The sequence below is a fragment of the Manis pentadactyla genome, chromosome 4 (assembly GCF_030020395.1).
Source record: "Manis pentadactyla isolate mManPen7 chromosome 4, mManPen7.hap1, whole genome shotgun sequence".
In the NCBI taxonomy this organism is placed as follows: Eukaryota; Metazoa; Chordata; class Mammalia; order Pholidota; family Manidae; genus Manis; species Manis pentadactyla.
Window position 1 is genome coordinate 62,750,712 of NC_080022.1, and position 17,333 is coordinate 62,768,044.

Below are 17,333 nucleotides of genomic sequence, written 5' to 3' on the forward strand. Positions count from 1 at the left end.
TGTCTGTGAATGGATAAAGAAGAGGGGACACAAATTCAGCCCAGTTGCAGGATACAAAATTAATACACAGAAATCTGTTGCACTCCAATACACTAACAATGAAGTAACAGAAAGAGAAATCAGGAAAACAATTCCATTCACAAATGCATAAAAAAAAATAAAATACCTAGGAATAAACCTAACCAAGGAAGTGAAAGACCTATACCCTGAAAACTACAAGACACTTTTAAGAGAAATTAAAGAGGACACTAACAAATGGAAACTCATCCCATGCTCCTGGCTAGGAAGACTTAATATCATCAAAATGGCCATCCTGGCCAAAGCAATATACAGATTCGATGCAACCCCTATCAAATTACGAACAGCATTTTTCAACAAACTGGAACAAATAGTTCAAAAATTCATATGGAAACACCAAAGACCCCAAATAGCCAAAGCAATCCTGAGAAGGAAGAATAAAGTGGGGGGGATCTCTCTCTCCCCAACTTCAAGCTCTACTACAAAGCCACAGTAATCAAGACAATTCGGTACTGGCACAAGAACAGAACCACAGACCAGTGGAACAGAATAGAGACTCCAGACATTAACCCAAACATATATGGTCAATTAATAAACAATAAAGGAGCCATGGACATACAATGGCCAAATGACAGTCTCTTCAACAGTTGGTGCTGGCAAAACTGGACAGCTACATGTAAGAGAATGAAACTGGATCACTGTCTAACCCCATACACAAAAGTAAATTTGAAATGGATCAAAGACCTGAATGTAAGTCATGAAACCATAAAACTCTTAGAAAAAAACATAGGCAAAAATCTCTTGGATATGAACATGAACGACTTCTTCATGAACGTATCTCCCTGGGCAAGGGAGGCAAAAGCAAAAATGAACAAGTGGGACTATATCAAGCTGAAAATCTTCCGTACAGCAAAGGACACCATAAATAGAACAAAAAGGTACCCTACAGTATGGGAGGATATATCCATAAATGACAGATCCGATAAAGCGTTGACATCCAAAATATATAAAGAGCTCACATACCTCAACAAACAAAAAGCAAACAATCCAATTAAAAAATGGGCAGAGAAGCTGAACAGACAGTTCTCCAAAGAAGAAATTCAAATAAATGGCCAACAGACATATGAAAAGATGCTCCACATCGCTAGTCATCAGAGAAATGCAAATTAAAACCACAATGAGATATCACCTCACACCAGTAAGGATGGCTACCATCCAAAAGACAAGCAACAACAAATGTTGGCGAGGTTGTGGAGAAAGGGGAACCCTCCTACACTGCTGGTGGGAATGTAAATTAGTTCAACCATTGCAGAAAGCAATATGGAGGTTCCTCAAAGAGCTCAAAATAGAAATACCATTTGACCCAGGAATTCCACTTCTAGGAATTTACCCTAAGAATACAGCAGCCCGGTTTACAGATGCACCCCTATGTTTATTGCAGCACCATTTACAATAGCCAAGAAATGGAAGCAACTTAAGTGTCCATCAGTAGATGAATGGATAAAGAAGATGTGGTACATATACACAATGGAATATTATTCAGCCATAAGAAGAAAACAAATCCTACCATTTGCAACAACATGGATGGAGCTAGAGGGCATTATGCTCAGTGAAATAAGCCAGGTGGAGAAAGACAAGTATGAAATGATTTCACTCATATGTGGAGTATAAGAACAAAGAAAAACTGAAGGAATAAAACAGCAGCAGAATCACAGAACCCAAGAATGGACTAACAGTTACCAAAGGGAAAGAGACTGGGGAGAATGGGAGAGAAGGGAGGGATAAGGGCAGGAAAAAGAAAGGGGGCATTACGATTAGCATGTATAATATTGAGGAGGGGCACGGGGAGGGATGTGCAACACAGAGAAGACAAGTAGTGATTCTACAGCATCATACTTCACTGATGGACAGTGACTGTCATGGGGTTTGTGGGGGGGACTTGATGAAGGGGGTAGCCTATTAAACATAATGTTCTTCATGTAATTGTAGAATAATGATACCAAAATTTAAAAAAAAAGAGGAGGGGACACATATACACAATGGAATATTATTCAGTCATTAAAAAATAAAGAAATCTTGCCATTTGCAACAACATGGATGGACTTAGAGGTTATTATTCCATGTGAAATTAGCTAGGTAGAGAAAGACAAATACCATACGAATTCATTTATATGTGGAACCTAAAAACAAAACAAAACAAAACAAAATGAACAAAACGGCAATAGACTCATAGACACTGAGAAGTGACGGGTGGTTATCATGGGAGAGGGGATGGGGAGGTGGATGAAATAGGTAAAAGAGGTGCAAAATCTCAATCATAATATAAATTGGTCATGGGAATGAAACTACAGCATAGAGAATACAGTCCATAATTATTTAACATTAACAATAAATAAATAGATACCCCCCCAAAAAAGGATCACTTCACCAGTAAAATATAGTAATCCTAAATCTGAGAGCATATAATCAGGTATTCTCAACATTTACAAAGCAGAAGTTGAAACAATCACAAAGAAAAATTGAAAAATCCGTAATTGCAAAGAATGAATTATCACTAGAACTTAGGAATTGAGAGACTAAGCAGATAAAAAGAAAGATGTAAAAACATAATTAACATTTCTTACTGGACATTTATAGAACTTTGCTCCCAACATTCAGAGAATTGCATTCTTTACAACACTAAATACGCATTAGCCCAGAAAGAAGTCTCAACAAAACCAAAGAATCAACATCAGACAGAACAAGAATAAGATGATTTTTTTAAAGTAACATTCACTGAACACAAAGGGAGATCTTAGAATTAAAATAAGTCAGCAGAAGAAAAAAACTGAGTAGAACGTGTGGAAGATAAAACTGAAGAAATCCCCCAGGAAGCAGAACAAAAAGACAAAAAAAGTAGAAAAGAGGAGAGTAAAGCTCAGAATATTAGAGCATCAGTCTAGTAGTTCAAACATTCCCAAAATAGGAATTCCAAAAAGAAAATAAGTTTAAAAACAAAAAGACCAAGTGAGACTGAAGGCTAATGACTCAAGAGACAGACACTCCAAAGTCTGTCAAGGCCAGGAAGTCTGCTGGCGCCATGCTGTGATTCTAACCTCAGCGCAGAATGCAAGGGAGGCTGGTGCAGGTGCTTATCTGTGCTTCACTTGTCGGGACTGCAGGATGGAGAAGTTGCTGCTCTCATCTCTGTGCCCAGGTACCGATGTCTATTCCCCTGACTGTTTTCCTGCTGGATGTCCAGTGGCTGGCACACACTTGGATCTCATAGATGCCCTGACTCTGTGGAGCCCCATTTTCCTAGGATACATTTGTGACTTGGCCTCTCTGCCTTCCCCACAAGGGGCTCTGTCAAGGAACCAAACCCAGACTCTGACCCAAGACTCTATTCAGCTTACTTTCTCCTAGAAATATTGTTCTTTCATTACAATGCTAGGTTTTAGCTTATTTATTGTTTTATGCATATAAGAAACAGAACTCCAAAGAAAAGCAGGACTCAGTTAACACAGAAGTCAGTATGATGGGTGCTCTGGGAAGCAGTAGGGGATGTGATGGGGCAGGAAACAGGGGCTCATATCATGACAGTAGTGTTCTACTTTGTTAAGAAACAGTGGCGTGCACAGGGGTGTTTGCTTGACTATTATTGAAGAACTTGTACATATAGGTTTTATATATTCTTATAATTAGTGAAATATTTAAACCTTTTTTTTTTAAAGTATGACTGGCAGAATTGATCCCAGTGATATATTTTAATAACAGAAAATCAAGACTTAATGGAGACCAAAGTCAACATGCAGAGTTCAAAGTAAGTTAGTGGATGTGGTAGATCCTATTATTGCTCCAAATAGTCACTGCCCCTCTCTGTGTAAGGACATTATTTCCCACTCCATTGCTTCTGGCTTTGGCAGTTGCCTTCAAGTCTAAGTGGTATGCTTCACAGCTGAGTGGAATCTTAAAAGCATCCATGGTGCTGCTGTCCCCGAGGCCAACACACCCCAGACAGGAACCATTCCTCCAGTCTGGGTCCTGGAATTGCAGCTGACCAACAATAGATGGTAACGTGAACAGGCAACACACCTTTGCTGCTGTGAGCTGAGTTGCCTGGGATTGTTTGTTAGACTAGCTCTAGTGAACTACTCTTCAGAGAACTTTGTAGTAGGAAAGGGAAAAGAAGTCTAAGGCTACAGCACGTGAAGAAAGGATCTGGTTACTCCATGTAAGGCCTGGATATGCTAAGAGACAGAGAAGAATATGGGAGGGAGAATGAAAACTGAGATGAGAGAGGAGGATGATAGTGCTAGGTGCCCCAGGCGGTGGAAGAGGCTCAGACCAAGGACACAGGACGGAGAGTGGGGAGGAGGGATACAGCGCTGTGTCAAGCGCTGTAACAAAGGGTGAGAACTGCTGAAAACAGAATTGCAAGACAAATTTGAGGGAACGTAAGGGAGATAGTCCCAGTCTTTTGAGAAGGTTATTGGTATGGGAAGCTGCTGGGAGTGAGAAATGGACGTGACGTAAATGACACCAAGTGAGGTTGGTTCTGAAGAGCCAGCATGGAGTCTCCAGGCATATCACCACTTCACTCGCTGAGTCTCAGTCAGTAAAATGTTCGCCCTGCTATTCACTAACAATCACAAAAGTTACATCTAATTACTGTTAGTTTTATGTTTACACAATAAAAATTAAAACTTCTTTTGTCTTTGGACTAGCTTATACCTGAATAAAGTCTCACTGGTCTTAGGACTATACTATTTTTTTTTTAGCCAGTATTTTGAAGAAATGAGTACAACAAACTACATGTTTTTGAAAAACAATGGAAGGAAATATATTCGAAATATTATACAGTATTTTGACAAAAATCATTAAAAGAAGGCATTGGTAAGGTATTTTATGTGGCATGTTATCTTTTTTGATATATTTAAGTACCTGAACTTTCACAAATTAAATGTTAAAATACTTCTGACAAGATACGATTGAATGGGCAAAGTAAAGGAAATAGTTTGGAAATGGGTATAGTACAAACTAAGTTTGACTACAAGATTAACTGAATTTTTTATCAACTGTGCTAAATTAACTACTGAACTGCACAACTCAAACACCTGACTTCTAATTCATTCAAGTTTACAATTACATTTATAAAATTATTATACTGATTCATGCAAAGCATTTTGCATTTGATTTCCCTAGATTTTTTTACTTCACATCTAGAAACTTAGTAGTGAAATGTAATCTGTGCTAAATTAATAAAAGAAAACTTGATTCTGTAATCACCCTAGTAAAGAGAGGTTCTAAGCCATTTGGAGCAGTGATTGGACGAAATCTTCTCCTTCTCCACGGTTCAGGTCTGTTTTCCCCTGCGCCTCTTCCACGGGGGGGAGGAGGTGGAGGAGGAATGGGCATCAGGTGACTGGTAATGTTCAGAAGTTGATACTGATTCATTCCCTGTGAATTGTCCATGAAGTTCCTGAACTTCTTCACTGCTTTCTTGCCCTGTAATCACATGTCAGGACATAAGAACCAGTGAAACAGAAGTAGTGACCAAAGGAACCCCAAATTAAAGACAAGACTGTATGATTGACATTGTAAGTAAACACAGTTGGTGTCAATAGGAAAACTCAAAACACACCAGTCTGTTGAAAAATGGCATTTTGTAGCATCTCCAGCAAATCAAATTTTCATAAATTTCTAACCTTATTTAAGTATATTTTAAAATAAAATATGATGGAATTTTTACAGTACTTTGGAATTTTTCCTTAATAATCCATTAAATAGCTGGGGATCCAGTACAATTAAAAAATTTAAAATCAGGAAGTTTGAAATGTTGTACTTTGAAGCATGGTTGGAAAGTCTACTTAACAATGGGGTATTAGGTTGGATAGTCTGCTTAACAATGGAGTGTTAGTACTTTTTTCACATTGATTTCATCCCTCCAGGTATTATAATTCTCTTTGATAACATAATATCAAGGAACCAAACACAGGCTCTGACCCAAAGACTCTATTCAGCTTTGTTTCTCCTAGAAATTCAATTTATAGGAATAAATTATGCCAAGCTAACTATACAAGTACATGTGCACACATGTAAGTGTGTATAAAGATACACACACACACACACACACACACACACACACACGTATAACAAATTTAGTTGAACCATCAAGTCCATCAGTAGAAGAACATTTAACAAAGTTTGCTTTGTTTTTATAATAGATTCTTACCAGGCTCTAAAAAGAACAGTATGATTCTCTTCATCCTGACATAAAAGGGGTCATGCAGTGTGATCATACATTTCATCTAAATAATTTATATATGCAGTATGATGAAAACAGGGATAACTGGAAGACTTTAAACACAGGGTTGCCTTTGGAGATCTGGATTACTGGGGGATATCATTTTCCATTTTTGAAAATTTAATCAACATGTATTACCTTAGCTGTTAAAAAGCACCAAAGGTACAATCAATAATTATTATATTTTTCAGGTATGAGTCTTTGAATTTTCTCAAATTGGTTATTTGTATATTTGAGGCAGTTTTGCAAACTTTAAGTCATCTTTAATCATTTTCATCCATTTCATATTAATTTATTTGGTATGGTTTTAAATGAATTTTTAGCCAATTCTTTATCTTGAGGTAGTTAAATGGTGGAAGTTATTTTTAAGAAAGGGAAGTTATTCTCCAGATATCCTCATTGCTACATAATTAAACCCAGGTTAAATAAAGCCATGTGTAGTCCATATTTTGATTGAAAACAAGTTTATGTGAACAGAAAGGGATTTAAGTAGATATTCACCAAGGAGTTTGGAATTGTTAGAACTGTTGATATTGTAGGTGTTATGTTCTCATTTTTCTTACATTTTCCAATTTTTCTGTGATGGTGTGCATTGATATTTTAAGAGCAAATAAAAATTGAAGAAGTGAAAATAATAAGAACAATAAAGTCAATGAATGCAGAACTTTTGGGGCTTAGAGATTTTTTTTTTAATTTCTAAGTTGTCAATTGCATGCCTTACTTGAAAATATGTAGTAAATTTTTAAAAATTAATATGCTGTTTCTTAGCATGCTTTTTTAGCCCAAAGCATTTTGGGCATCTTTACATGCCAGTACAAATAATTCAACCTTATCTCTTTTAATATACTTTAATATACTATAACATTTTTAAACAACACACTGTGAAATTCTTAGGTGTCTTCCAATTGTTCTCTATCGCAAATCTTATAAAACTCAATATTCTTTAATCTATTTTTCCTATATGTGTGTATTCCTAGAATAAATTTCTATATATTAAAATGCTCAAGTATGTTTGTTTAAAATGTTGATAGATATTCCTATATTGCCTTCACAAACAGTTGTACCAATTTCTATTCCTACTGTATGAGAAATACTTGTTCTAAGGATAATCATTGTCATTCAAGGACACTATTTTTACTCAATTGCATCTCAGCTAGCTTGCTTTTGACCAAATTGCTTTCACCTAAATAAAAGACCCTCACCCCTGATACTCAGAAAGTTCAATTTGCTTAAGTTTGTTGCACCTTCAAACAATTCCCATAGGCATATTCTTTACTCTTTAAAAAAGCAATAAGAATTTAGTGGGTGCTCACTACATACTCAGGAATCATACAGACTGCTCTTCTTTTGGAATTTCTTGTCTGATTTTATCTTAAATCATTTTCATCACCAATGCCATTGAAAAAATTACATGTCTTTCTTGGCAGTGTATTTTGCCTGTGTGTATTACAGTATAAACCCCAATAAACTAGAGACTTTGTCTGCTCTGATAATTGATTTATCACCAATGTCTAGAAGAGTGTCTAGTCTATAGGAAGTCCCCAATAAATATTTTTTGTATGAAAACTGTAAGTTTAGCTGGTTTAAATTTACATGAAATTGATCTTAAGCTTGTCAGCTCATGTAAGATACCATTAAGTTTCTATCCTTCAATCACTCACACCCCGTAACCTGAAAACAGGAAAATAAAAGACCCTCGGCAGATTTAATTATAAGTCCACTCAGTGACTGAGCAGATTTGGAAAGTCACCGGAAAAAAAAAAGAAATCCCTCCTCAGTCAGCAGGACTTGGATGTTACCTGGTTGATAGTATTCACAGGTCTAATAAAAATGTGTCTATCAAAGAAGAGTTAATACTTTTAAAAGCTTAGAAAAGAATATAATCACCTTGGCAAATGTAGAAAGTGACCCTCTGAGTACTATCTATGGGAGAGGAAATCACACCCATTGGACTTTGAATATTTCCAGTCCTAATGACAAAGTTATCCCTGGAGGATACAGAGGGTTTTAGCCAAAGACCTTTGAGTTTTCTGGTACCTTTGACATGTCCATTCCTAGGAGGAGATAGGTGCATCAAGCCGCCCTAGCCTGGTTCCATAACATTCCATTCCACCATATCCTTTCATTCTGATTCCATGCTCACTAGGCAACTTCATTTTGATCTCACTCCCCGTGTTGGTCTCTGCCTATAGGAGGAAAATGCACTGCTTCTACAGGCTTTGATTATTTGATATCTGGTGAATGTTTTGGTTCCTGATTTTGGTTTAACATAGGGAGAAAATGAGCCTGTTGTGAATTATTTTAGCTAACATGAGACAATCTCTCAGGACCTGACCATTCCTGGGCCCCAGCCAAAACAGGAAATCTCTAGGCCTTCAAAGTGGAGACCAGACCTTAAAAGTGTGAACTTAATTGACTTATGACCCAAAAAGTTTCTGTCTAGTTCTACGCCATCTTTCTTAGACAAAGTGCAACCACTTTTGGTTTAATTTCTCCTGCTTTATGAGAAACTCCTATTTAATTTATTAAAATAAGGTTTGTGAAAATTGCTTCACAAGCTGAAGAGCACATCAAATGGATTAAAATATTAGTTACCATTTTTAGAATTATATTTGTACTTTTACTGTGAAAAATAATCACTATTTGTCTGAATTAATTTCTTTGTGTCAAAGTTGTCTGTCAGTTTTAGATAAAAATATCTTAATTTCATAAGTCTTATGTTTCCTAATAAGGACTGGAACTTCACCAGTTTGAATATAATGACAACTATAATCATGACACAGGTTTTCTTAAGCTGGTGAATATTTCTTCATTGTGTTAGAAATATAAACAATATCTTCTCAAATTACTGAATGCCCTAATTATTTATCTTTGTTTAAGTAACTCATATTTTATGTTAACCATACTGCCTTCTGTTGCTTTATCAAAATAAGTGAAAACTACCTGAGATACAATCTTAAAAAAGAAGCAGAGTCAACTCTTCTGTGTGATTAAATCACCATTTTTTAAAGATGGATGTTCTTTTCTTTCTATATCCAACCTTCTCCAGAGTCAAACTTGAAGCAATTTCATACACTAATGGTAAAGTAAGTCAGCATGCAAATGCAAACCTATTCTTGAAAAGTTGCATTTTTTAGGTTTCGTGCATTTAAAATTTGGAAGCAGCCAACACTGAGTCCATTCTGATAGAAGACATATCTGGCTATAAAAAGTTCCTCTTTGTTTTTCAATCTACACTTCAAATTAATGAGAAATCATCTATTACAAATCCATTCCTTATCCTTTTTGCACAATAACACAGAAATTATAGGTCTTCCAACTGGAGTAAGATACAATTAAACAGATACACATAGAAAGAGCTTAATAAGTGCACAGTGTAAATTTCACTTAGTAGATTAGTTGAATCTATCATCTTAAAAACTGTGATAATCTAATATTCTAATCAAGAGTAAACAGATATTTCTTGAAGAAATAACATTTACCCCAATGGGAAATGGTGCCTTATTTTCCAGCAATGAGGTTTTTGATCTGGACCCCGAAGTTATCTTTGGAACAGTGCCTACTGCAGGACTTCTGGGAAGAGGCTGTAACCGAATTGGAGGTTGCATATTTCCTGGAGCAGTGTATGGTCGAGGGGCTGTCTAGACAATTAAGGAAAAAAATTCCATTTAAATTAGTATCTTGACATGTTTCCAGAACCAATTAATAACCCAACAAATTGCCTACAGTAATTAATGGTACCTTTTTACAGAACAGATAAAACTTTAATTATGTCCTTCCATTATACATACCCTTATGACCCAAAGTATTTGTTAAAACATATGGTGTGGAAGTCTTCTACATGACTAAATGCCATAATTATAGAGTATTCTACACAAAGGAGATGTTCTCTGTTAGGTTCCTATAGTTTGTTCCTGTAAACTGGCTGACAATATCTAATTTATGCTGTGTATAGAATGGCTTTCCTCAGTTAAATGTTAAGTTGAATAATGTTCCTATTTTAGAGATCTAAAGGGATAGGACTGGAGTGGACTAATTTCTGTTTAAATGTCTTCAACATGAATTCTGTGAGTCCTTTAAGTCTTAAGAGTGGTGCAGAAGTAAAAACAGATAATATGATTTTTTAAAAAGGTGTGGGTAAAATTGCAGTATTTCCAGAATCTCTCACCTGGCCTTAGTTCATTTCCATATCAATAGGTGTTTCCAAGGGGTGGAGAGAAGTAACCATCTCCATATCAATAGGTAATTACCAGGGGAGCAAGGGCATATCTGGACCAGAGAGGTTATATGGGGTCCCTTTTTGCAGCTGGGTCTCAGAGAGACATGGGCGAGCAGAAGTGGATGACTGCTTGTAGGCAATAAACAGGTTTCTCCCACTTTATTTCTCGCTTTGGCTGATTTCCGTTTCAAAGGTATTTTGCCCCAGGCTGGAAACTTATTTTCCCAGAGTTACAAAAGGAAAGACAGGTGCTTAACTACAATGAATTACCATTTATGCAACTTTCTTCTCAAAATATTAGTAAAACAAAAATGAGAGACAGTAACTGGCAACTTTGGAAAACACTGTGTAAAAATAGAGATGTCTTCCAGGCTGGAAGTTTCCCACTCCCCGCTGGCCGACTCCACCTCTTCTCTAGCTTCTGTGCCCTGTTCTGGCCTCTGGGAGTCATTTCTTTACTGACTACACCAGCTAACCTCAGGATTCCAATTGGATTTGTCCAGTGAAAGGCACTCTCAGGAGAGCAAAAGACAGGAGGGAAGAGATTAGGGTCTTCATTTTGCTGGACCTTTCCCACCAAGGTGTGGTGGACCAGCTAGGTCCCTCTACCAAAGTCCACAGCTCCTGTCTGAAGTCCACCCCTAGCTTACAAGCCCTGCCTGCTGGTTTTAGTATCCAATCCCTCCTTTTCCCTCTCAGGCCTAAGTGGTGTGGTTTCCCATTGTGCTAACTCTAGCATGATCTGCATCCTTAGGTTTTCCTTTACTCCGCCAGCATCTTCGTAAATAGTTTCTTTATTAAACCCTTCCTAATTTCCCTGTTTGTGTGAGCCATCTGTTTCCTGCTGAGACCCTGACTGATGCATTTTCTAATCAAGAATGTACTGCAGAGAATACCAAAAGTGCCAGTATGGAGCATTACAAGTGCCTCTCAGGGTACTGACTGAACATTGTTAGTACAAAGATCAGCGATGTTACAGAAGGAGAAAAAAATAAGGCTTTGGGCCCAGTTGTTCTACAACAATAAAATGGCAGAAAACCTGTTAAGAATAATAAGTGTTTATTTGGGTAAGAAGGTATGAGAAAGATGGTATATAAATGACGCACAAGTAAAACTTAATGCATTGACTCTAAAGAATGGTGCACAACAAATATTCAGCTCTGGAAAAGTGTTGTGTAAATACAAAAAAAGGATGATAAGGCACCTTCTACCACAAAAAAATTGGTCTTAGTGTCATCTTGACAAGTATGTCTTATGTTGCTAAATCTCTGGTTTTGTTCAGTCAACACTTACTGGATTCCAACTATGGGCACTCTGAGGACATTAAAAAAGTAATTTTTAACCTCTAATGGTGACATAAGACATTTAGTGCCAAATGAACCACACAAATACTACCGAAGAGACAATAATAACAAAATACTTTAGAACTAACAGAACTTAGAACTTAAAATTATTTGGAATAAGTCAAGGAAACTAGTAAAAATTCAAGCAGAAGCAGTTATATTTTATCCAAATAGATGAGCAAAAGAAGAAAATGGATGAGCAGTGAAAAGGAATGGTAAATTTGAACACCAAGTAAGAAGAGAGCCGGCTGTGAGCCAAACATGGGAAGAGTAGCAAAGATATTTCTCCCTGATATCAGTTTCCTTTCTTCACTAGCAATAGAGAATTTTTATCAGGTAACACAGCTATCACAAAGGCTGTATTTCGCAGTATCTCTTGCAATTCTGTATAGATGTATGCTTCAATTTTGACCAGTAAGATGTGAGCAGAATGTATACAAGACACTTCAGGCCATGCCCCTGGAAGAAGTGTGCTATCACTTTCCCTTTACCCCCTTCCCTCCGACTGACATAGCCACATGGTGACCTTGGCTTATGAAGATAACACACTAAGTTTGGCAGATCACTGACATAATAGGAGTCTGAGCTCTTGATGGCTTCATGGAGTAGAGACTGCACACTAGCTAAGACTCACATATATGTGTTGGCAGGAGATCCTTATGTTTAAGTCATTGTCATCTTAGCTTGCTGCACACAAACCTATAAATGACCAATACAGGAAGCCAAGCGGATTGACCAGAGCAGCATTTGATTTGAAGAAACAGGACAAGACAACGTAAGCCAAAGGTGAAATATCTTCAAACCCACAAATAAAAATCCGACTAGAGGTTTCTGAACAAGGGAGTCAGATCACCCAAAAGAATTATTTTGAAATCTGTAAAAAAATATATGCCTAAAACACTCTTCTGTCAAATAATCCAACTAAACATAAAAACATTGAAAATCTAATGCAGGAATTCAAGAAAGCAGGTTACTATAAACGAGAGCATGATCTATTGGCTGCTGCTCTCTTACATTTTACTTTCTCACATTTGCATACAGATATCATTCAGTTAGATGAATATGGCAGTCAAATGTTTAACTGATTACATTTATCTCTAAAAAACAAATCTGCACCATTCAACTAACAGCTGTGAGCTACAAACTGTTGTCGTTCATATCAGAAGCCACCTTAAATTTGCTACATTTCAAATTGTTCATAACATATTTCTTGAAATAAATACAGCACTGTAGCTTAACATTTTCAAAACTGTACCGGAATGTGAATTGAAATTGACTACCTGGTGATTACTCAGCTTAGCTGAGCATTTCTAATTCTTAGTAGAAGATCTCTGGGGGTGAATTTTCCAAGCATGTGCAGAATTAGTTGAATGACTTTCCACTGTTTTAATGGGAATAGTGTAGCTAAAAGCCTATGTGCTATTTGGAAAGTCTAGGTGCAATTAGTGACCAAGTGCAATAACTTTTCCTTGGATGCTTTTCTTATTCACGCAAGAAAGTTAAAGGAGAAAAATCGATGGCAATATCCCAAAAGGATTATCTTCATTTCAGTGGCACTTAGAGGTCAAATTTAAGGTATCCAGGCTCAGAAAACAAAAAGGACTTGAATTTCTGTAAAATGGGAACTACAATTCCAAGGTCACAGGGGTCTGCCTCACAGTGCAGAACCAGAGGAGGTGACCAAGAGAAGAACCATAGTTTACCCGCTAGAAAGTCTTCGGAAGTGCTGGTGTCAGTGTTTCCTGTAATTTTAAAATTACTTTCTCACTCCTGCCACATTAAGATCTCCTGGATGTATCATAAACTACTTATTGAGGGTGTTCAGCTGAAAAATTGAAAAAAAAGCCTTTCAAGGGTTTTTCCCCTATGAAACAGGTGGGAAGATAGAAAACAGCACTTGATTGTTTCTTTTCTTTCACCCATGTTAAGCTTTTGAGAGTCTGGTGAATCTGCCATCCAGTAAAAGAATTGTTTGTGTACATATACATTTAAATGAAGCCTGGAAATATGGTAACAACAAAGGGAAGATGGTTGGTTTTCGCAATTTGACTGTTGCTTTTCATAACTTGAGCTGTTCACAGGGAAATGTCAAAACATATTTACCTTTTGAAAAATGTCAAAGCTTAACACTATATGCAATGAACCCATGTCAACAGTCTGTGAAAGCATTGCAATTTCTCTATAAATATTGTGTAATCCAAAAATGTTCATGCCAACAAGGAAATATATTTGGCCACACCAAAGAAGAATTAAGATGCAATCAAGCAGTTCATTTACAACTTAAACCATCAACCTTCAGCAAATATTTTGCAAATCTTCTCCTGTATCTATATTATTTCAAGCTGCCTTGCCCTCCTTCAAACAAATACCACCTCTAGGTTATAAATGAATCAAACTGGAACGAAATATGGATGTGCAATTTCCTTAAAAAGAATTTCTGTACTTTTATTTTATCTTAGATCATGTGCATGCCATTTTGATAAAGGAAGCACACATATAAGTATCTGGACCAATAGGCCATACAGTACCATTGAATTCATATGCATAAATAAGCTTTATAGATAAGGTAAGAGGAGAGGAAACAGCAAGAACAAAATCCAGAGGTCAGAAAATATAGAACATGTGTGGAACAACTAGTGGCTTAGTTTGTTGCCACTGCAGGGTGCTAAAGGGTAATTATGGGGGAAAGTATTGGGATAGCTAAATTAAGATCATGTGCTTTAGGGTCTTAAATGTCAGGTGAAAGAGTCTGGGCTTTTCTATAGGTGACACACAGCCAGTGAAGGTATTTGGGCATGTACAGAAGTAACCTGCACTTTAAGAAAGCTAATCTAACAGTAACAAGCCAAGTGCATTTGACAGGGATGACACTGATTAGAGGTAGGACATTCAGTAGATACAGAGTTGAACAGATACAAAACTATGTTGTCATTCAGTAGGCTTCATGGAATTATACAGGCTACCCAGAGAGCATTCTTTTTGAGAGTAATATGAAATTACAAATTAGTCGGGATGGTACATGACAGAGTATTTAATAAGACTCACCAGGGTTACTGGACTGGTATGTCCTCCATCAACCAGAACACCATGGCCACGGTTAGCCTTTGGGCCAAGTGGGGGCCGGGGAGATAGGATTGGGATATTACTTTCTATAGACCATCTTGTTGGTTCTCCCTAGAGTAAGAAAGTGATTTAACAAATTGATGCATAATTAGTAATCTAGTTAGGTTAGTTCCTGTCAGGTAAGAGATACTATATACAAAAGACCTTTCTCATTAGTCTCAAAAGTGTCCCTTCTGAGGCCTATCATGATTGTCATATAAAGTTTCCACAGCTGTACTGGGAAGTTGAGCATGGTGGTAAAAGGCAGGAAACTGGGTCTGCTTTATTCAAAGAAACAGCTATACTCAAAGAGATAGCCACAGACACAGTGTACCCTCAGTTGTAACAATATTTATCCGATCAGTATAAGAAGCACAGTGCTCCTCACTACTCTGATCACTACAGATTACTAAGAATAGTACTTTCCTACCTTAAAAAATAAATATACCCTATGCAAAAAGGTTGCATATTACCTAAAAGGGACCTAAAACACGTCTTCCACCAAGTACAGCTATAAAATGGAAATTGTTACAACTAAAAATCATACAGGAAGGACTCAGAGCGTCTATTAAGAATTCTGCCAATGTTGTTAACATGTCCATGTACCTACTTAATGTGCAGGCAATCTGGGTGAGAGTGAATGGTGAATTGCTTCAGGCAGTGGTTAGTCACTCTATTTCTAGCAACCATTTTTCACCATCAACATTTCAGCAGTAAATTATAGAATCTATAACTTGATCCTTGATGTAGTACAATACTGGTAAAGTTGAAGTATCTACAAACCTCAATACAACAACTTTTCTGATCTTGAAAAACTGACCTGTCTTCTGTTATATAACAGCACTTCTGTAACAAAATTATCTTTTGACCATGATAAATAAACAGATTTGACTCTATCAGGCAAGAGGGAAAATTTACTGTCTTATATAGCAGGTTATTTCACAGAAGCTTTACAAATATTCATCAGTTTGTGAAATGCATTTAGGGTCCACATTTGTAACACAACACAGAAAATGAAGAACAACATGTGAGTTCGAATGGCTTAAGAAATTGAGTAAAACTGCAAACTAAAATGAAACCTTTCAAATATGCCTAATTGAATCTCTCATCGCTTGATTCAGATTTATACATTCCGTAAGTTCACTTCAAAGAAAGGATATCAAATACAAGAATGGAAAACAAGGGATTTTTAAGTTCCTTGTACAAAATAGCTAAATCTTATTCTTTCTTTGCTGTGGTAGATCTTTCCTACCATGTATTTTCAAGGGTTATGTTTCCACAAAAATGTGCCACTAGGTATTCCTTTGACTGCCCTGTTTCCCATCACACTAGAAATATCATCATCTATTTTTACCTTTTTAAGACAAAAAACAAAAATATTTTGGTTTCTATCACACATCAATCAAGAAAATACAAAAGCTAAATTTCCAACTCGGCAAGAATATTTTTAAGTTTTTCTTTGAAAGGTTTCTGCCTTATAAAATGAATTTTGCACAGGCAGCTCCTATTTTGTCATGATCATCTGTGATAATGCCAAGATTTAGGGTTGGTGGAACCATTATCTGACCTCTGCTATTAGTTCCCCAAAAGTAAAGTGCCTCAAGGAACTTCAGTGACAGCACCACTGGCTCTCAAAATCATAAAATAATATTGTGAAGTAAAAGAGATTCATGTAGCTCCTTACCTTAAATCTCGGAATTCTCTCCTTTCTAGCTAAGGTCTCTAGCTTCTTTTTTATTTCAAGCTGATTGTAACGCTAAGGACGCACAAAAGAATGGAGAAGAGAATCATATCAATTATAGTGAAGAATTTTTAGAGGAAAATAATCCCACCAGCTAACCATATTCTCAATTACCTCTCTTGTAATTGAGGTGGAGAAGAATTGCCTGCATAAGTATACAACTGGGAATATAAATTAGTACAACTCCTTGGAAAGTCCATTTCTAACATATATTAGGCAGCTAAAAGTGTTCCTACCCTCTAAGCAAAAAATTTTACTTCAAACATAGAAATCTAAATAATTTTTAAAAATGTGTTATGCACAAAGGTACAGCCTGGAAATTGTTTTTTCTTTTCTTCAAAGCAAAAATTCAGAAGCCACATGAAGCTTAAAGAGAATGGTTAAGTTTCTGGCACATTCACATAATGAAATAGAATATTATCTTTGAAATAAGGTTCTTAAAGGTTTGGTTTTTAAAAAATGGAAAAATGCATGTAATGCAAAATAAAATAGGATACAGAATTGCTCAGAAACACGATTTAATTGACAAACTCATATGAGGTACCAGTTCCTACACCTTACCTGTGGGAAGCTGGGTCACGTGCATCACCCCTCTTTGAACAATTCTAAGCAGTCTCATTTTAC

At 36.6% G+C, this 17,333-nt stretch overlaps 1 protein-coding gene across 2 annotated transcripts in view; it reads right to left on the reverse strand.

The window, feature by feature from the left end:
* The window catches only part of ERICH3 (glutamate rich 3), a 130,276-nt gene that overhangs the window by 71,059 nt on the left and 41,884 nt on the right, over positions 1–17,333 (reverse strand). Inside the window, exons 4-7 of one of the 2 annotated variants that reach the window (XM_057500329.1) lie at positions 16,653–16,724; positions 14,912–15,040; positions 9,787–9,945; positions 5,287–5,505 (exon numbers count right to left, since the gene is read on the reverse strand). In XM_057500329.1, the coding sequence (XP_057356312.1) occupies positions 5,287–5,505; positions 9,787–9,945; positions 14,912–15,040; positions 16,653–16,724 (579 nt within the window). The remainder of the gene's footprint in view (positions 1–5,286; positions 5,506–9,786; positions 9,946–14,911; positions 15,041–16,652; positions 16,725–17,333) is intronic. The other variant, XM_057500330.1, reaches the window with a different exon arrangement.